The following is a 21,766-nucleotide window of genomic DNA, read 5'->3' as shown; positions in this document are numbered from 1 at the left end:
AGCCCCACATCAAGCCCAGGGTGGACCTTCCTGCTCAGGGGGGAGCCTGTTTCTCCCTCTCCTTCTGCCCCTCCCTCCTACTCGTGTTCTATCTTTCAAATAAGTAAAATCTTTAAAAATATATATATATATATTACCGACCCCAGCTGCTTGCCCAAAGCTGGACGCTTTTTTATGCACTTTAGCTTCCAATGACCTTAGAGCCTCTCACCAATTGTAGACCGCAGCTTCAGTGTCTCCACGGGGAGGCCCACATGTCTGCCTCATTATCCAAGGGGGGGTCCCCCACACAAGCATGTGCAGCCGTCCACAGGGAGACCAAGTGCTCTCCTCACAGCCATTCTGAGCCTAGGATGCCTGTGGGAACACTGAGTCACATGCACTGCAAAGCCTTCTTCCAAGTAAATCCCTGGTGTCACACGCCCGTTGTCCCCATTTCGTGACATAATGATAGAAGAGTGAAAAACCCAAAATGTTATAAACCGATTCATCCTACTGCAGTGACCGTGACCAAATGCCTCCCACTGAAAACTGAGTATGTGGTGAAGGCCCCTGCCTTACCACTTCATGGGTGTCACTAAAAGGCCCCAGCACAGCCTGGGCTGAGGAGGGCTGCTCCGCCTCCGTATTGCAGTAACTTACACTAACTACATGATCAAATGATACTGTTTGGAATACATTGGGTTAAATTAAAATATATTATGACAGTTAATTTTACCCAATTCTCTGTACCTTGCTAATGCCGCTAGCCAGAAAATTGAAACTCACACATGAGACTGGCATGGCTTTTCCATTGGGCTGTGCTCCCCGAGGAACGAAGCCTAGACTGGGGTGACCCCAGTGGACAATCCTGAGGGCTGCTCCCCTTACCACCAGGATGCCCACAGAGAGGGCTAAGACCCCTGGATCAGAACGTGGCACCTTCTCAAAGACTTTCATGTAGTTAGTTTTTCTCTGGGGGGAGGCCAAACCTCTTCCCAAATATAGTCATTCAACTGAAAGAGGCCAGAACGCAGATCTGTGCCAGGTCTGCCACTGTGAGCAGAGTCATCTGTACCCTGGAGGCGGACAACACATCCCTGTGGTCCCCTGTGGCAGTGCGGACAGGATGCTGGCCAGCGCCCCCTGGAGGACAACTTTGTGGATGACTCGGCTCTATTAGGAAAGCCAGGGATGCTTTGGTCATTCCCACTCAGCCAAACTGTAATTATCAAGAATACCAATCTTAAAATTCCCATTTGCAGCTCTTCGTATGTGCTGGTACAATTGGAGATGGGGCTATTTTTCTTTAATTTTTTTAAAGATTTTATTTATTTATTTATGACAGACACACAGAGAGAGAGAGAGAGAGAGGCAGAGACACAGGCAGAGGGAGAAGCAGGCTCCATGCTGGGAGCCCGACATGGGACTCGATCCCAGGTCTCCAGGATCACGCCCTGGACTGAAGGCGGTGCTAAACCGGGGAGCCTTCAGGGCTGCCCTTTTCTTTCTTTCTTTTTTTTTTTTTTAATTTCAGTACTATCCTTAAGATTAAAATGAAACACACACAAAGTCAAAGCACAACAAAACAAAGCAAAAAACCAACACACACACACATACACACACCACGAATCATTGCTCACACTTTTGGGGGCCATACAATAAGCCAGGCACAGCGCTAGGTGATTTATGACATATCTAACCTTGGAAAATCCCAGAAACAAAACAGGAGATAAAATGTACCACTGTCCTTAACTAGCAGAAACGACACTCGTCATTTTCTGTTATCTCATCTCACGCTGGCCACAACACCAACAGAGACGCATTACTCCATGCGTTTCACTGACAAGGCTATGAGGTCCAAGGATTCTCTGTTCTCACCCTTGACCTTCTGAGATACGGTGCTGGCTCCAGAAGCCTGGCTATGCTTACTTTATACATGGATCTCTTTTTTTCTAAGCCCTTAGGAAACTAGAAACTGCATAGTGTGCTCAAAGCGGGTCACTACTCGCTCCTGCACCCTCTGCCCCCCTTAGGGCCTGCAGGTCCCCCCGGCCCACCCTCCGCCGCATCGCCACCCACTTCTCCAGCCCCACGGCTGAACATCACTCGAGGACTGCGCGTTTCCTGGCTGCTCTATGGCAACAGTCGCTCCCAGCTTCTGTGCCAGCATTATGTCGCTCTGATGCCAGAGGTCTGCCCAAACCCTCAGACCTGCTCAAGGCATTCTCCTGCTGGATTCTTAACAGTGCTTCTCTAGGACCTGCCCCCCTGCCGGCCTGTAGGTCTCACCGGCCACTGGCATCACCACTGCCTCCCCCATCACACCTCTCCAGCTCAACCACACCCCACCCTGTTCCCTCCTTCAGCTGGACCCAGCCATCCTTTTGTGCCTTAACTCTGCAAGTACCTGTCCCTGTCTCTGACTCCTCCGTCTCTGAAAAAGTGACCCCTTACTCCTTTTGTCACCGCGGCATCAGCAGCACAGACCTGCTAACACTGATGAAATGCATTTAATTACATGTTTATTTCCTCTTGACTGTTCCTTTATTTATTTTTTTTAAGATTTTATTTATTTATTCATAGACACAGAGAGAGAGAGGCAGAGGGAGAAGCAGGCTCCATGCAGGGAGCCTGATGTGGGACTCGATCCCGATCCCGGGTCTCCAGGATCACACCCCAGGCTGCAGGTGGTGCTAAACCACTGCGCCACGGGGACTGACCCTTGACTGTTCCTTTAAATCTTGGCAGTCATCCTGATGTAGGAAAACAAAGGCAGAAGAAACATTATTAAATTTCCTTACTACCTACAACCCATTGACAAGTCCTTGAAACAGGCAGAGTAAATTTCGTCTAGGGACTCAACTACCTCGATATTGATACCTTACTGAGGGTAAACCGTAATCTTAACCCAATCCCCAGGATCCTGTATGTCTACTTTAATATATAAAAATTCCTTTAGGGCAGCCTAGGTGGCTCAGCGGTTTAGCGCCACCTTTAGCCCAGGGTGTGATCCTGGAATCCCAGGATCAAGTCCCACATCAGGCTCCCGGCATGGAGCCTGCTTCTCCCTCTGCCTGTGCCTCTGCCTCTCTGTCTTTCTCTGTGTCTCTCATGAATAAATAAATAAAATCTTTAAAAAAATTCCTTTAGATCGGATGCCTGAGTGGCTCAGCGGTTAAGAGTCTGCCTTCGGCTCAGGGCATGATCCTGGAGACCTGGGATCGAGTCCTACATCGGGCTCCCTGCATGGAGCCTGCTTCTCCCTCTGCCTGAGTCTCTGCCTCTCTCTCTCTCTCTCTCTCTCTCTCTCTCTCTCTGTGTGTGTGTGTGTGTCATTAATAAATAAAGTCCTTGGGATCCCTGGGTGGCGCAGCGGTTTGGTGCCTGCCTTTGGCCCAGGGCACGATCCTGGAGACCCGGGATCGAATCCCACGTTGGACTCCCAGTGCATGGAGCCTGCTTCTCCCTCTGCCTGTGTCTCTGCCTCTCTCTCTCTCTGTGTGTGTGTGTGTGACTATCATAAATAAATAAATAAATAATTTAAAAAAATAAAGTCCTTTAAAAATTTTTTTTAGAAATTTCATTTATCTCTAACCCCCCCCCCACCCCAAGATACGTGTTGGCAATCATCCCCCAAGCATATGGCTCACCAATATACATACATCTGAAGAGTCTCATGACTAGGGTGTTATTAGATGGTAATAAGTTACCTTTTCCCAACAACAGCTAGCCCCCTCAAAGTCCTGGGAACTTTACTTCCAAAATTCCTTCGAGACTTACACCATCCCTACCCGCCTCCCAACTTGAAAGTATATAATGGGCCACTTCTCATGACCCCAGTGCAGCTCTTTCTGCCCACAGGTCCTGTCCCTGGGATTTAATAAAACCACCTTTTGCACCAAAGACATCTCAATAATTCCTTCTTGGCTGTTGGCTTCGAGCCCTAATGTCTTCTTAAACCAATCCACCTAGCCTGTTACCTGGCACATGGTAGGAGTAACCAATGAATGAATGTCTGAGTGTTGGTTGACCTGCCTCAGAAGGGAGAGAGATATATAGAAAGACATTGACATTTGTCAAATGCTTCAATGTGCCAGAACTATAGTAGGTATTTATCTAATAAAGATAAGATATAAGATATCTTATAAAATATAAGAAGCCCATAGTAGATAGAGCATCTCTGTGGGACAGGTGTTCATATTCCCATTTTAGGAGGATAATGCAGGATGAGGAGGCCGAGGCTTAGTAATCCCTTTAAAGCAGGTTCAATGTGCCCAGGAGTATGTACTCACCTTCTCCCTTCCGCCAGCCTTCAACATATCTGTTGAGAAACTCCAAGAAGGATGTCCTTGGGTGTTGGCATCAGTGTGGCCTGGAACATGAATACAAACAGCACCCATAAATAATACTTCATAAACAACATCCGTGTCAGTGATGAATCTTGATCAAACTACACCAGAGCCTGTGTAGAGCTCTGAAGAAAATCCACTCCGGAAAACCCGAGTAGTTTATCTGGAGATGAAATACGACAATGGATTTCAGACCTGATGGTTTTTATGAGTAGATAAGGAGAAAGGTAAATACATACTCAGAAATCGAGATGGAAAAAGATGTATTTTTCCCCCATTATTAAAATCTTGAATTTACTGTAGGCTTGCTCTAGTCCAAAGGATCCAGTTCTGGATGAGCTAGTCTGCTCAGTGTCCTGTGCTGTCTTTCTGATTAATTGCCCTTGTGGTCTTTTACTGTCAGATTTGTCATCAATGTGTCTGTTCAGGTACTGTCTCCGTCCATTTGGGCTGCAATAATAAAGTATTGTAGATGGGGTGGCTTATAAACAACAGAAATTTACTTCCCACAGCTCTGGAAGAGGGCAAGTCCAAGATCAAGTTGCCAGCATGGTTGAATGAAGGCCCTCTTCCAAGTGGCAGACTTCTCATTGTTGACCTTGTATCCAATACCCTTGTGAAACTGACTTCTTATGTAAGTGTGCCAGGGCTGCCACAGCAAATACCCCAGACCTACTGTCTTTTATTTTTTTAAAGATTTTATTTATTTATTCATGAGAGACACAGAAGGAGAGAGAGGCAGAGACACAGGCAGAGGGAGAAGCAGGCTCCATGCCGGGCTGCCCTAGACCTAGTGTCTTAAACAATAGATGTTTCTTTTCTCTCTGTCTGGAGGCTTGAAATCCAAGATCAAGGGGTCAGCAGGTTTGATTTTCTGAGGCCTCTTTTCTTGGCTTCCAGGTGGGTATCTTCTCCCTGGGTCCTCACACAGTCTTCCCTGGGTAGCATGCACACATCTCTGTCCTAATCTCCTCTCCTTTTAAGGACATCCATTATCTTCAATTAGGGCCCATCCACATGAGCTCATTAACTACCTCATCAAAGGCCTTATCTCCAACAGTCATTTCTGAGGCTCTAGGGGTTAGGACTTCAACACATAAATTTTGGGACAACCCAATTAAGCTCAGAACCCCTCTCAAGTCCCAGAGTTTATCTCTAGAGTCTTTTGGATCGTCTAACGTGTAGAATAACGCTATTAGGTAAATAATGTATTTGTGGGGCCACCCGGGGGGCTCAGCGGTTTAGCGCTGTCTTCAGCCCAGGGCGTGATCCTGGAGACCCAGGATAGAATCCCACGTCGGGCTCCCTGCATGGAGCCTACTTCTCCCTCTGTCTCTGCCTCTTTCTCTCTCTGTGTCTCTCATGAGTAATTAAATAAAATCTTTAAAAATAAAAATAATAATAAGTTTGTGTGTGTGTGTGTGTCCTACAAGAAGGACCAGAGGCTAGCCCATACACAATGAGGGCAACAGCATGAGACATTAAAAACAAAAACAAAACCCCTCACAACACATGAGCAAATGATTCCTGATGAAATGGCGTTGTAGAGCAGTAATGTAAGAATGATCTTTTCAATAAGGTGGTGTTGAGTCTTTGTGTAGATTCAATGCAAGGGACAGCACATAGCAATGAATAAAAAGCAAACTTCTACAAACAACATGGATGGCTCTCACCAGCATAACGTTGAACAGAAAGAAGCAGACATACACACACACTTAGCATTATTTAAAGTTCCAAACCATGGAGAAACCAATCTTCGGGATTAGAAATGAGAAAAGCAGTTAGCTTTGGAGGAGTGGAGGTGGACTTCGGGGGCTCTAGTAATATTCTTATTCTTGACCTGGATAGTGGTGACGTGGGACTTTGGAATAATTTATTAACCTACAACCCTTGTTATTTGTACATTTTTATAAGTGTATGATATACTTCAAAAAATAGTTCAAAAGTGTTTGCATTCACTCACTGGGTTAACACAACATCCTCTATTATCACAGTGGCCATGGGTCCGAAGTGCAGCCAGGCTCGGCTGTCTCCAGAGTGGGGCGCACTTCAAAGTGCCCCGGGGCCCTTTGCATACAGGAAGCCTCACTCTAATTGATTTCTGATATTACTTGGGATTTGCATTTCAGCCTCGGACTCCCAGTTGAGCTTAATCCATTTCAAAACCATTAAGAGCTGTGAAGAATGCCCGGATGCAATCACGTACAAAATCCACTTAAGAAGGACTTTTAAATGAGATTCTCCAGGTCTTGTGAAACCAGCTCTCTGCTGGAGCCATGACGTGGTCAGTGGGGCCTCAGGAAGCGACTGCTCCCATCCCATCAGCAGTTTTTTGATAAAGTAAAATGGCACCTGGCATACATTTCTGGGCTTGTCTCACGGCAGGGGGCAGGGGGTGGAGGGTGGTTAGGGAGCAGGAGCCCAATCTTGGAGATCTCTGTCTCCCCCACTGTGTTCAGCACAGAGTAGCCAGTCAGTAAATATTTGTTGACTTCGATTAGAAGAACAGTTTTGGGGGGGAAAGAATTCTAACCCATAACCATGTCCAAAAGTCTCAATCAATCAGACTTTTCCAGTGAGTGCTTCAAGATTATCTTCTCTTCTATACGGCGAACTCTCCAGAATAAGTTGCCCAGCATCAGTGAGGTCTGGAGCACTTGGGATTTCTTCTTTCCTTGGTTGTTGGGGGGGAAGGGGCATTCTTTGTTCTATTTCTCAGCTCTGGAAAGCAGGCTGGTTTCCTGTGGTGCCTCTCAAAGACCTTGCCCTCTCCCCACCTCTCCTCCCACCCCCCATTTAAGAAAGAGAAGCTAAGACAACATTTCCGTCAGCCAGGGATGGGGCAGGTGGAATAAGATTAGCACAGACAGACACTGCCCAGGAGGCTGGGGAAGCTGGAATTCTGGTAGACCAGGTTTGTAGACCTCCTAGTCTGGGGGAGAAGGCGCAGGGGGAAGGGTCGGTGAAAGACAGGAAAACAAGCAGTTTACAATACAGTGTTGATAAGATAAGGTGAACTCCTGGAGCGGGTGCGGGACGGGGCTCTGGGCTAACCAGAAGCCGGGGAAGTGGCCGGAAGGCTTCCCAGAGCAGATGGCCGAGAAGCCAGTTCAAGTTCCCTCAAAGAACTACCTGCCAGCTCACATCCAAAACAGCCAGGAAAACAATGTAAATCCAAATAATGAGATACTATCCTCATATACAGAATTAGTTAAAAAAAATATATATATATATGATGCTTTTTGCAGCCAGCTTGTTAGGAAAGGGATGTGGTGGTGGAGGGAACCAAAGTAGGGGGGAGCTTAGAGACTGGTGCAGCCTTCTTGGAAAATGATCTGGATACAATGGAATATCACTCAGCCATTAGAAACGAGGAATACCCACCATTTGCTTTGACGTGGATGGAACTGGAGGGTATTATGCTGAGTGAAATAAGTCATCGGAGAAGGACAAACATTATATGGTCTCATTCATTTGGGGAATATAAAAAATAGTGAAAGGGAATAAAGGGGAAAGAAGAGAAAATGAGTGGGAAATATCAGAGAGGGAGACAGAACATGAGAGACACCTAACTCTGGGAAACGAACAAGGGGTGGTGGAAAGGGAGGTGGGTGGGGGGTGAGGGTGACTGGGTGACAGGCATTGAGGGGGGCACTTGGTAGGATGAGCATTGGGTATTATGCTATATGTTGGCAAATTGAACTCCACTAAAAGAAAGAAGAAAAGAAAGAAAAAAAGAAAAGAAGAGAAAAAAAGAAAAGAAAAGAAAAGAAAAAGAAAAGAAAAGAGAAAAGAAAAAAGAAAAGAAAAGAAAAGAAAAGAAAAGAAAAGAAAGAAAAGAAAAGAAAAGAAAAGAAAAGAAAAGAGAAAATGGTTTGGGAGTGTCCATCCTTCAACCACACAATTCCAGTGCTAGGAATTTGCTGGAAAAGCTTTCTCCCGCTCAGCAATAAGGCTGTTTGGCTTTCTTATCATTTTGTGCCCCCTGGAGTCCCACTTGCCATTTCCCTCAAGAGCTTTGTCTTTGCACTCACCACTTGGCTAACTGTGTGGCACGGTAGGCTTCCGCTCCAGCCTGTCTCAGCTTTGGGCACGCTCTCCTCAACTTCATCATTTCCAGCTTTTCATGGGACTCTTGAACACTTAGAGGCCGCCCTAGGGTTATTAATTGGCCTAATTTCAATATCATTGTCTCTCGGGAACAGGGGGGCCAGAGGAGAGGGAAAAGACAGGGGAACCACTGGCCAACGTGGGATTGCCACAAACCTTCAATTTGTACTTAAAAAAAAAAAAAAGGGCAGTGTCTGCGGAGCACAAGGGGAAAAAAGCAAAAGCACCATAACAGGAGGCATGCCTGTACTGTGCTTCCTTTACACTCTGCTTCTTTGCAGTTCCTGGGGTTGGGTGGTTAGCCTTCTCCTATACATCTCCCTCCCCCACATCCAGCTTCCAAAGCTTCTAGCTAAGCTCCCCAGTCTCGACGAAACTCAGCATGTCATTTGAAGCATTTAGCAAGTCAAAAGGCCACACAAGGAGCTGGAGCTCAGAAGGCTGGCTGCTGCTAAAGTACCTGGGCTGCACCCCACCATTGCTCTGATAGGCCCTACTCCCCAGTAAAAATTATTTTAAATCTAATTCCCCTCCAAGATGCAGGCGTGGAAGCAAATAAGGGCTTCCTCCCAGCACCTGTGGCCGGTGGTGCACACGCAAGGGACACGGACGCTGCCCATTCCTTCTGCCATGGCGTGAACTTGATGGACAGAGAGAGAGATGGGTGAAAATAGCCCTGGGATCCCTGGGTGGCGCAGCGGTTTAGCGCCTGCCTTTGGCCCAGGGCGCGATCCTGGAGACCCGGGATCGAATCCCACGTCGGGCTCCCGGTGCATGGAGCCTGCTTCTCCCTCTGCCTATGTCTCTGCCTCTCTCTCTCTCTCTCTGTGACTATCATAAGTAAATTTAAAAAAAAAAAATTAGAAAATAGCCCAGAAAAGCCTCATACCGGGGTGCCCGGTAACATTCGGTAAACACCAGGCTTTTCCTTTAGAAATTAGAATTAAGGGACACCCGGGTGGCTCAGTGGTTGAGTGTCTCCCTTTGGCTCAGATCATGATCCCGGGGTGCTGGGATCGAGCCCCGCATCAGGCTCCCCATGGGGAGTCTGCTTCTCCCTCTGCCTATGTGTCTGCCTCTTTCCCTCCCTGTCTCTCATGAATAAATAAATAAAATCTTCAAAAAGAAAAGAGAAATTACAATTAAATGTTATTTCTTACTACTCATGACTTGGCACGAATTACATCATCTGGAGCACACAGACGTTAGGGAGGAGGGTGGACTCTGGCTCAGGATCACACCTCTCCAGCCGCAGCCTCCAGGGCTCCCAGGAACCACCAAATAACCACATGTAGGGGTAACACAGAACCCAGAATCGGGGGTTAATTCCGGTGTCATGGGGAGCCAGGGGGAGACTCCACATGCAATTTGGGCCTCTTGGAATTTACTTACACTCATTCAGGGGGGTGGGAGTGGGGGGTCAGGATCCCCCAGGGCCCCCGGCAACCCTGAACTTCCCTCCATCCCCAGGGCTCCCTAGTCTTGTTCCTCCCACCAAGGAAGACACACTCTACTCGGTCACCTGAGGACAGACACCCAGGGCCAGCCAAGCACCGGGCTCTACACGCCTATTTTGGGGGAAAAAAAAACAATGATGAAAGCAAATTTCAAGTAGAACTTAGCCATAAAATACCAAACTCCTTGACCATGGTGTTGAGGACTTCTGGGTGAAAGCAATTGCTTTCTCCCACTCCTCCAATCTGGAATCACCAATTGGACAGAACAATTGAGTTGCCTTTTTTTTTTTTTAAGAATAAATCTGATTTTTTTTTTTTTTTTTTTTTTTTTTAAGCAGCAACTAATGATAGAGACGTTAAGGCCAGTTAATCAGTTTAACAAGACCACGCCTTTTCCATCTCACTTTGTCCCAGGGCCTGGCCGCCCCTCACCTCTGCCCTGGAGAGGCCGTGCCTGGTGATGGGCGTGGGTCTCCGCCTCCGCGCCCACCTGCCGGCCCTCCCTGCCTCCCTCGTGGTTGCTGAGGAAGGAGAGGCCGCTGGCTGGGCTGGCTCCCCGGCTGAGGTCAAAGCATTCCTTAGGACCCAGCTCGGTTATGAGCCCCCCGTCTCTCGGGACACCCTGCTCCTGCTCCTCCTAAGACCTTCTGGGGAAAGCATCCTTCTCTGAGATACTCTTCTTGCCAAATCCCCATTTTTCATTTCATGAAATTCATGTTTTCCTTTGGGTATTTTAGCAACGACCATGAATGCAAGCCATGCTGACATTCTTTCCCCCTGACTCGTTAGAACCTCTGGACCTCAGAAAGATGGAGCGCTTCTCTTGCAGGTATGAACCCACCTTGACTATGAGCTTCTGATTACCAGAGCCTGCCAGCTTCGGAAATCGTGTTCTACTCCCTGTCGTTTGGCACAAACCTTAAAGGGCTGCCGACAGCAATGCTGTTTCTCCCGAAAGACCTGGAACTTCATGCTTGTGGTTCCATCCAGCTTTGCCATTGGCTTTTAACATTTACGGTCGGGTTGATGGCGCAGCCTGGGAGATGACTAGCATTTTCCTCTCTTGGGTAAGAAAAGATCAATATTAACAATCAAATTTAAAAATCTGCTGCTAATAAATAAATAAATGAAAATAAAAATCTGCTGCTGAGAAGTTTAAAGGCATAGATTCAGTATTTGCCAAACCATGAGGAATAATAGGGGGTGATTTGTTTTATCCCAAAAATCTCTTCAAGGACTGGTTTAAATGAAATAGTTTATAAAATGTGATTCATTGATATACACAGGATGTCATGCAGTCATTTTATTTATTTTATTTTTTTGTCATGCAATCATTTTAACATTCTCCTATGAAGAACTAAGTACAGAAGAATACCTGTTCTGTGAAATCCAAACTAAAAGATGTATGCCGACTTAAGATTATGTGTCGAGGAGGACAGAGCCTCAGAAGTCTTGATACATATAGAAAAGAACTGGCTTTTAGGTGTTGTTTATTCTCATCATTTTTCTTGATGTTGCTACATGAACTAGCCATGGAAAAGGAAGGAAAGAGCCTGGTGGGACTATATAATTTCTCCCTAGTGATCTGTGGTCTTGTCCTTGAGATGGGAAGACCTAGGCGTTAACTGTTAACTCAAAAGGTTTTATTTGCCTTGTTTTGCTAATGGATGTCTGATTTCATCTTCCCAGGGTGATTTTGATTATGACCATTTCCAAAGCGTTTGAACTGGAATTAGTTGCTGGTGAGAGACCTTTTGTTATTTCAATCAGCAGCAATTTTCACAGGGCCTGAAATCCTAAAACCCACTGGTTGATTTTTGTCATTAAGGGTTGGGCCACCGTGAACTTTCGAGGAGAGAGCCGCCCTTAAGAGATGGCAGTGTCTGGTCCCGGGAGGAGCCTGCTTTTCATCACCGGGCTTCCCACTTTGTGCCCTCCATAGGGATCCAGGACAGTAAGACCACCTGCCTTAGGTCCACAGCATGCTATCACCGTCCTGGTCCTTTGTGTTTCCTATCTTTCTGACGCTCTTTTCCCCAAGTGGCAACCTGATTCTGGAGCTGGGTGGATGGTTGGACTGGTCTTGGCTCTGGAGGCCAGATCGGCAGCGTGTACTTCACCTCCCTGGGATGCACGCAGTTTTTCTACTGATTCCACTGCACTTGGGGGCTCTGGGAACCCCTGGCCTGAGCATGAGAAAGCTTTCTGAGGGCACCTGGGTGGCTCAGACGGTTAAGCGTCTGCCTTCAGCTCAGGTCAGGATCTCAGGGTCCTGGCATCAAGGCCCGAATTGGGCCCCCCACTTGGTGGTGAGCCTGCTTCTCCCTTTCCCCACACTCTGCTCATCCTCTCTTTCAAATAAACAAACAAACAAATAAAAAGCTTTCTCTGCTCAGAGGCTCAGGTAGCAAAGCCACTCTAAAAAGCAAGAGTGTAGGCACCTGGGTGGCTCTGCAGTTGAGCATCTGCCTTCGGACCAGGTTGTGATCCTGGGATCCCGGGATCGAGTCCCATATCAGGCTCCCCGCAGAGAGCCTGTTTCTCCCTCTGCCTATGTCTCTGCCTCTTTCTGTGTCCCTCTCATGAATAAATAAATCTTAAAAAAAAAAAAAAAAAAAAAAAGCAAGATTTAAACATCTCTAAGCACTGGGGAGCCCAAGCCCTTAGCACTGTATTAACCTTCACTTCCAGGGTTTAGCTTTTCAGTACCCACCCGCACCCTGCCCTCCCTCAGCCACCTCTTCTTAACTTATATTCCAGGTAAGGAGTTAAACAAAACTTGCTGTCTGAATGGGGGAACCTGCATGCTGGGATCCTTCTGTGCCTGCCCCCCCTCCTTCTATGGTCGCAACTGTGAGCACGATTCTCGAAAAGAGTAAGCCATCAAAGGGGGTGGGCAGAGAGAAATAGGGGCAGGAGTTAAAAACCATATGCATCACTTTATCCGTTCTTTCCAGGAACTGTGAGTCTGTGCCCCATGACACCTGGCTGCCTAAGAGATGTTCCATGTGTAAATGCTGGCGCGGCCGGCTGCACTGCTTTCGGCAGACATTTCTACCAGGGTGTGGTAAGTAGACAGTCCCATCTTCTGTCCTTTCAAGTTATAGTTAGTTGCCTGTGGCCACTTGGCAAAGGGAAGTCTCTCCTCTGAGTCATGGCTTGCTGGGTCCTGGCAGCCCAAGTGCTGCTTATAAAAGCATTGAGGGCTTCAGATGGGGTGGTCACATTGGCGTCCCTCAGATTAACTGCCTCAGAAATGTCACCTTCCAGGTGGAGTTATGTCAGGTCCATCTGACATTTTATAGTGTGTGAGCTTCTACTAAGGGAAAGAAACAAGACAAAGCTTGGCCTCATAAACACCAAGAGGGTGCTGTTGGGCTTTCCTTTTCTTTGGGCAGGGAGACCCAGACCAGCTCCAGAATGACCACCCCCAACTCTGGGCCCTTAAATTCCACCAGAGGCTCCACCCACCTCCCTCACTCCTCAGGAACCTCATCATGGATCCTCAAGGAGGCCGGCGTGGACCCCTCTGTGAATGGTCTCAACCTTGTCACCTTGTGAATTTTTATTGATTTGAGGAAAACAGTAACAAGAAGAACAGGGACCCAGAGGAGAGGGTTCTTGCCCTGCCTCAACCCTGAACCAGATTTCTGGGCCCACCCAGGTTCAGAGGCCTCTCAGAGTTCTCACCCTGTGGATGTTAGAAATTGCACATGGTTAGGGCAGAAATAAGTGAAAGCAAATGCTTCACTTGAGTACAAGAGGGGAGCCCTGACCTGGACAGGGATGGTGGCTTTTCCACTCGCCTCCTGGATGCCAGGTCCAGGATAGGTGTTTGGTTAAGTGTGAATGGGAAGACTGCATGGGCAGAGACCATATTTTCCTCCTGGATCTTGGGACCCCAAGTGGGCTGTCTCCTAATCGATACCTAACCAAGTCCTGCTGCACCCCTGCCATCAAAGGTGTTGCCGGCTGGGGTGAATTTCCAGGTGTGAGAGCACGTGTCCAGGGAAAATCCAAGTTAACAGTAGGTCCACAGCAACTTTGGCTGAAAAAGCTTTTCTCCAGGGGAGTCTGAAGTCCATATAATCCATATACTTGGCCCCATAAGCATACTGTACTCATCAAATGTTGAGTCCCAACTGATTTTTTGGCTGGTATAGATATGCCACATGGGCAGGATAAACTGCTGGAGGGATGTCCTTTAATGACCCAGTGTCCCTACCTTTCAGATGGCCACGTGATGGATGAGCACTTCCTGGTTTCCAGGACTCCAGAATTAACACTGTCTTCGGGCACCACTTTTTTGCTAGCTGGCATCTGCCTTGCTCTACAAAGTTACTGTTAGTGGACACTTGCATATGCAATATTTGTTATGCAAATTTCATAACCTGTAAAGGCTGTCACTCCAGTGTCTTAACTAGAGATGATCATTTGGTCATTGCCTTGAAATAGTGAATAGATTTTCATCATGGTCCCTAATGTTACCTTAAGGTACCAACTACTTTCTTCTGCCCTGCCCTCCAAAAAACGTCAGCCATAGGGGCAGCTGGGTGGCTCAGTCGGTTAAGCGTCTACCTTTGGCCTGGGTCATGATCTCAGGGTCCTGGGATTGAGACCCACATTAGGCTCCCTGCTCAGTGGGGTATCTCCTCTCCTCCAACTCTCTCTCTCAAATAAATAAATAAAATCTATTTTTAAAAAAGTCAGCCATATCTACACTATGACCAAGATCTGTTTCTTAATACATGTATCTCTACCACGCGTTTCTTACTATTTTCCTTAAACAGTTGAATTCTATCTTCAAATTATTAAAGGTTACTCCTAACATGGACCTGAGTTTAAAGTTTTGAGTAGAGTTGATCAAAATCAATTAAGACCTTATCTTTAATAGAAAAAGAAAGGAAGCCTCTGTAAAGAGAGCAGGCAAGAAGGCAGGAAGCAGATGTTGAAGTATTAGAAGTGCAGGTGTATACCAGGGAGACAGGGTAGAAAAGAGGAAGCAAATGGGAGAGAGATTGGAAAAAATAAAATGAACCACTTGGTTGATGATTAGATGAGCCCAAGAAGCAAGTTAAAAAGCTAAGTTGAAAGGCAAGTTCCTATCGTTCATAGAAAGCTGTAGAAGACAAGGACACTCCTTTTTTCTCAATGCATTGTAGAGAGAACAAAGTTTTCCTTGGGAAAAAAAAAAAATCTCTCTAAATTTCCCCAACAAGAGAGCTTAATAGGTTATGTTTTCTCCATACCTTACAAGTATATTGACTGTTGCAAAAGAGAAAACGTTCACAATAGATTTACTTGTAAACCAGGTGATAAAACTATATATTGTAAAACCCACTTTAAAACTACTTTGTGTATGTGAGTATGCCCAGTAAAAATGGGGAATATATTGACTGAAATGTGACCTGTGGTTATTTCTGGGCTGTGCTGTGACAAGTGCTTTGTGGCGGTAGGTTTTTTTCCCCTCTGTACTTCTGTGTTTTCCACAGGGAGGGGGTCTGGGATGCCATGACTACCTGAGGCTAGAATCTGAAATAACTGAGAGAGCCGAGACCTCAGACCCAGTGTTGTTTCTGGCTTTGGTGTCTGTTCTCTGCTGTCAAGCACAACATTTGTTTCCATTATTTAGGTACTACATGGTCCCCAATTCTTGTTTCTCCAAATTAGTGCCCTACAGATGCGAAATTCCAAAGGAGTGGAAGTTTTCTGCACTATCCAGTGGCTGGAAGGTAAAATGAGATCAGCAGGATGTAGGTGCACCTCAAAGAGCTCAGGGCATGGGGGTGGACTGCCTGGTGTGGAAGGCAGGTCTAGCCACTTACTTGTGGGGCAGGGGAGCCCCCGTTTCTCAGTCTGAACTGGAACCGGAGTTAGTTTCCTACACCAGTGTTTTAGAACTACATAAACTAAAATAGAGCAGTGGTACAAAAATTCTCAACAAATGTCACAATTCTTCTCTTTCTACTTGCTTTTTAACCAGTGTTATTTGCCCAGAAATGAAAATTAAAAAAAAAAAAACAACACTTCAGAATATTGAAAAAGACATCTCATTTGCATGCAAATAACCTGTAACCACACTGTAGGTGAGGCTGGGACAGTGTTTTCCAAACTTGGGCATTCCAATGCCACCTCGATTCGGGTCACATCAGCTATACTTAATTTTTTTATATCAACTCATTTTTTTATTGTGGTAAAATACACATAATATAAAAGTTAGCATTTCGACCATTTTTAACTACAAAGTTCCATAGCATGGCATTCAGTACGTCCACATTGCTGGGCAACCATCCCCACCATCCATCTTCCAGAACTTTTTCATCTTCCCAATTGAAAGTTTACTCATTAAAGTTAACTCCCTGGGGCACCTGCATGGCTCAGTTAAGTATCTGCCTTTGGCTCTGGTCATGATCTCAGGGTCCTGAGATTGAGTCCTGCATTGGACTCCCTGTTCAACGGGGAGCCTGTTTCTCCCTCTCCCTCTATACCCCTGCTTATTCTCTCTCTATGTCAAACAAATAAAATCTTTAAAAAATAAAATAAGGCAGCCCAGGGTGGCTCAGCGGTTTAGTGCCGCCTTTGGCCCAGGGTATGATCCTGAAGACCCAGGATCGAGTCCCACATCAGGCTCCCTGCATAGAGCCTGCTTCTCCCTCTGCCTGTGTCTCTGCCTCTGTGTGTGTGTGTGTCTCTCATGAATAAATAAATAAAATATTTTTTAAATACAAAATAAAACAAATAAAAAAATAAAAAATAAAATAAAGAGTAACTCCCCATCCCCCACCCCTGGGTGTTAAATCTATTTTTTGTGTCAGTGAATTTGACAATTCCAGAGACCTTCTGTAACTGGACCTATACAGTATATAGCCTTTTGTGACTGGCATATTTTGCTTGGCACAATGTCTCCCAGGTTCATCTATGCTGGGGCATGTGTCAGAACTTCATTCCATTTTAAGGTGGAACCATATTCCATGGTATGTATGTACGTGTGTTACCCGTCCAACCATTGACAGACATTTGGGTTGTTTCCCCCATTTTAGCGATTGTGAATAATGTGCTGTGAACATTGGCGTATAGGTAATCTGTTCAAGTCCCTGCTTTCAGTTCCTTTGTGTATCCACTCACAGGTGGAATTGCTGTATCATATGGCAATTCTACACTTGCATTTTGTGAAGAACCACCATCCTGTTTTTCATAGGGGCCTCACCCTTTCGCATCCCCACCAGTGCGCCCACAGTGAGGGTGCCAGTCCTTGTCCTAAAACAACCAAAAACAAAACAAGAAAAAAAAAAAGAGGAGGAATTCAGAAACTCTGACCCCCACGTGTTTCCTGCAAGCAGACCTCCCATCCTGAGTACACCCACAGCGAGGGTGCCAGTCCTCGTCCCTCACTGGGCTGTGAAAGGGGCAGCAGGAACACAGCTACTCCAGGCCAGCAGGGGCTCTCCAGGTGCCTTTAGGCAGGAGGAACACCAGTGCAGGGCACCTCACTGTGTGGTCTTGGAGCTATTTTTTTTTAAAGCGTCACTTGAAAAAATTTCTAAAACTAACAAAATCATTTGGCCCTATGTTGTCTGTACCACAATTGGAGGAGTATTCAGCTGTACCAATTTTATAAACAAGACATGTATTCCTTTGATCTAAAAAGGTGGAGGGGGGAGGCACCTGGGTGGCGTTAAGCGTCAGACTCCTGGTTTTAGTTCAAATAGTGATCTCAGGGTCATGAGGTGGAGCCTCACCATGTGGAATCTGAGTTTCTCTCACCTCCCTCTGCCCCTCCTCCCCACTCTCTCTCTAAAATAAATCTTTTTAAAAAATATTTTTTTAAGGCATGAAAGAAGACTAGCCCTGTTTATTATTGTTTCTCTCCTGTTGGAGAGAAAGGAAAGGCCCTGGGGAGGGAGCACTAGAGCCAAGGCCGGGCAGAGTAGCTTAATGACAAGGGGAGGCACACAAGCTCTCTGCTAAAGAAACAGCCTAGGCAGCCTTGATGAGCATCCAAGGACCAGGTGGAGGAAAAAGGAACAACCTCTGAGAAGGCTGAAAGGTAGAGGAAGCTTCCAGGAGGGCACCAGCATAACAGAGAAGTCAGGAGGAAACTGATTTGAACCTTGATTTAATCAGTAGAGGCAGCCCATGATACACAATAGGAAAGCATCCTGGACCCCACTGATCACCTCGGGACTGACAAGCTCATGGGCCGGTCAAGGAGCACAGCAAGGACATATTCCACATTCTAAACGTTGGCATAGAGGCGCCTGGGGGGCTCAGTCAGATAAGCATTGAGCTCTCCATCACAGGGCTCCCTGCTCAGCGAGGAGCCTGTTTCTCCCTCTGCCTCTACCCCCAGCTTGTGTTCTCTCTCTTAAATAAATAAATAAAAATCTAAAAAAAAGAAAAAAGCTGGCATAGATTTTGATAGGTCTTAAGAAGTGGTCATGAACTTTCAAAATGTAACACCCCCACACACACACCCTGGCAGACCGGTTGGCCCTGTATCATTCAGGCATTTTGCATCGGGGAAGAGAAAAATGATCTGGGGCTCCTCCACCCCCTCCCAATTCCTCTGTCTTTCCCACCCCCACCCCCAGCCCCACAGGACAGAGTAGGCCATGAGCTGAAGCCCTGCCCCAACAGGGCTCTCAGAGATTTCATAACACTCCGTCAGGCTGATTGGTTTTCATGTCTATCCCCTGCACTGGTCCAAGAGCATCCTCAGCACTCAGCGTGCCAACCACTGGGGGCCTAGAACTGCTCCACAGAGCTGTGCGAGGAGGAAGGAAATGACTGAAGAGAAGGAGGGAGAGAAGAGGAAGACGAGGAAGGCAAGCAGGGAGCCCTTCCTTATTTTTTCCTTTCTCGTTAACAGCTACCCTTTATAAGACAATTAGCACTTTTTGAGACCATCTCCTACATCCCATCTTGGAGAGAAAATAACAGAAATGAAAAACAAGGCAGAACACCATTTGGCCAACGGCGTCCTCAGCATGGCCTGGTGCTGCTTCTAGTTCTGGTCTCCTCCAGGAGTCTCTGAGCTTCTTTGTAGAGTTGGTCAGCTTTGTCTGCTAGGTCAACCCTTGTCTGAAAAAAAAATGGAGAAATGAGAGCAGAAGAGGGATCTCACATTCTTCTTCTCTTAAGTGATATAGCACTTCTAAGTGACTCGTCATTTCTCAAGCTGAGTGTATGATGTAAATTCTCTGCACAGATTATCCCCCACTCCATACAGGGAGCCCTCCATAGAGGAGACCAAGACAAGCAATTGAAAGTGAGAAATTATCTAATCCCAAATCATTCGGGTTTCTTATTTAATTGGAAAGAGAAAGGAAGAAAGAAGAAAGAAAGAAAGAAAGAAAGAAAGAAAGAAAGAAAGAAAGAAAGAAAGAAAGAAAGATTTTTTAATTTTTTTAAAAGATTTTATTTATTTATTCATGAGAGACACAGAGAGAGAAGCAGGGACACAGGCAGAGGGAGAGAAGCAGGCTCCATGCAGGGAGCCAGATGAGGGACTCAATCCCGGGACTCCAGTATCACACCCTGGGCTGAAGGTGGCGCTAAACCGCTGAGCCACCTGGACTGCCCAAGATTTTTTTTTTTTTTTTTTAAGATTTTATTTATTTATTCATGAGAGACACAGGGAAAGAGACAGAGAAAATAGACAAAGGAAGAAGCAGATTTCCTGTGGGGAGCCCAATGAGGGACGCAATTCCAGGACCCCAGGATCACACCCTGAGCCAAAGGCAGATGCTCAATCACTGAACCACCCTGGCATAGAAAGAAGAAAGAAGAAAAAAAAGAAAGAAAGAAAAAGAAAGAAAGAAAGAAGAAAGAAAGAAAGAAAGAAAGAAAGAAAGAAAGAAAGAAAGAAAGAAAGAAAGAAAGAAAGAAAGAAAGAAAGAAAGAAAGAAAGAGAGAAAGAGAGAAAGGGAAAGAAAGACAAGGACTATAGACTAGATAAATCAGCATGGAATCAATGTCAATCAGAAAATCTGACAATCATTTTCATAGGGTTTTATCTTCAAAAAAAAAGTCAAACTGACTTTCTGGATTTACCAGACTAGCTCAGCAAAACAAAACCGATGCTATGAAAAGAAACCCCACATCTCCTTTGGTATTGTTAAAAAGCAAGACGCCGGATAGAAGGTGTTTCCCCCTCCAAAGGGGGTCCTAGGGACCACAAGTTGTCCAACACATCAGTTAGAAATGTCGAGAGCCCCATAGGACACAAGATGGCCTCAATAAGGTCGTCTGCCTGAGACCCTTCCCTTCTCTCCCCTCTCACAGTTGCTGACAGCAAACACCACCCAGCCTCAGACTGGGAGCCAACTGAGTCTGCCCAGGCCCGGCCTCCCCAAGGGCTTCTATCACCCCAAGTCCAAGACATCTCCCTCTCTGGGCAAGGGAAGGAGGAGGGGAGTCCACAAAGGGGAATGGTGACCAATAGCTTTGCAATTCCACGAGCCCCCAAAAGCCCCAAATAGGAAGCCACTGGTGACGTGCCCTCCTCCCATACTTTCCTGCCTGGTCCCTGTCTTTCCCTCCAGCCTGGGAAACACGTGGAAGCCCATCGTTTTCTGGGCCCAGGTCATTCGGAGCAGCTCTTAGGAGGCAGTTGTGAATTCAGCTGTGGATTATGTGGCTTCTTAGGAGGAAGCTACAGCTGCCTGGTGCCCGCAGTCTGCAGAACCAGCAGCCACACCTAGCGGGCAGATTGGACCCATGTGACCCTCCTCCCGCCCCTGGCCTCTTTCCCAGTCCCCAGCCTCCTTCATTGAAACTGCCCGGTGGGCAGAGCTGATTGATGCCCTTTGAAATGGATGTGGCTCTTCCCCTGGTTTCTGCTAGTCACTGGGGTGGGTGATCTCACTAGTGGTCCTAACCACCCACTTAGAAATGGCCATAAATAGATCAATATATATTACACATGCACACACACACACGCGCGCGCGCACACACACACACACACTCATTCATTCAGGCCCCGGAGATCATGTAGCATCTCGGGCAATTTTTACCGAAGGGCTCGTTTCCCCTTTGGACCTGGAGGAAAGCAAGCAAGTGAGCCCTTGCCCTGTCGCACAGGGAGACACCCATCCTTCTGGGGTCCGGCCTCTTCTGGGAAAAGAAGTGGAAAGAAAGAAGGGTTTTTAAAGAGATGGAGGAGAGCAGGGAACCGCAGACACACCTTCTCGGGCTGCCAAGAGCTGGCCCGCCCAAATGTTGGTCTTTTTCCCAGCACAGTGGGTTTGGACTCGGACATCTAAAAGCAAATCTCCGCCCCACCCTGTGCTAGCAAGCAGCTTAAAGGGCCTGTGCTTGTTGCTCGAAGGCAGAATGAGGGCACTGGCGGGGATGGAAGTGGTGCTTTGAAAGGAGGTGGGGGGGAAGGTCCAACCACTGAGCTTCCCAGTAATCCCCAGCCTCTTCCCAGGCGCCCCTTCCAGCCACTTTCAGCTGCCTTGCCACTGCCGTGCCTGCGTTGAACACCACTGGCCAAATCACAGGGCAGCATAGACTTCGTGCCCTGGTTCTAAAGCAATGGTTCGGAAAAGAGGCAGATTAGGTTCTCATAATAATTGGATTATTAAGAGAGTCTATTTTCTCCTTTTTTTCCCTTCCCTTTACTTATTTATTTATTCATTTATCCATTCATTCATTCATTCATTCTTTCTTCTTCTTTTTTTTAAAGATTTTATTTCTTTATTCATGAGAGAGGCAGAGACATAGGCAGAGGGAGAAGCAGGCTCCTCCAAGGAAGCCCGACGGGGGACTAGATCCCTGGACCCCAGGGTCATGCCCTGAGCCAAAGGCAGACATTCAACCACTGAGCCACCCAGGCGTCCCACTCATTCATTCATTCTTTTGCAG

General features: G+C 46.7%; 1 protein-coding gene across 1 annotated transcript; it reads left to right on the top strand.

Annotated features, from left to right (window-relative positions):
• The first annotated feature begins 11,594 nt into the window (after positions 1-11,594).
• TDGF1 (teratocarcinoma-derived growth factor 1) lies at positions 11,595-14,246 on the top strand. Its single transcript, XM_038565359.1, has 5 exons — positions 11,595-11,640; positions 11,727-11,852; positions 12,659-12,773; positions 12,856-12,965; positions 14,131-14,246. Exons 1-5 carry the CDS (start codon positions 11,601-11,603, stop codon positions 14,244-14,246), a joined length of 507 nt encoding a protein of 168 aa, XP_038421287.1. The 5' UTR covers positions 11,595-11,600.
• Positions 14,247-21,766: the final 7,520 nt, after the last annotated feature.

The sequence above is a fragment of the Canis lupus genome, chromosome 20 (assembly GCF_011100685.1).
Source record: "Canis lupus familiaris isolate Mischka breed German Shepherd chromosome 20, alternate assembly UU_Cfam_GSD_1.0, whole genome shotgun sequence".
NCBI lineage: Eukaryota > Metazoa > Chordata > Mammalia > Carnivora > Canidae > Canis > Canis lupus.
The sequence above is the reverse complement of the archived record's forward strand: the minus strand, read 5'-3'. Positions and strand labels throughout refer to the sequence as shown.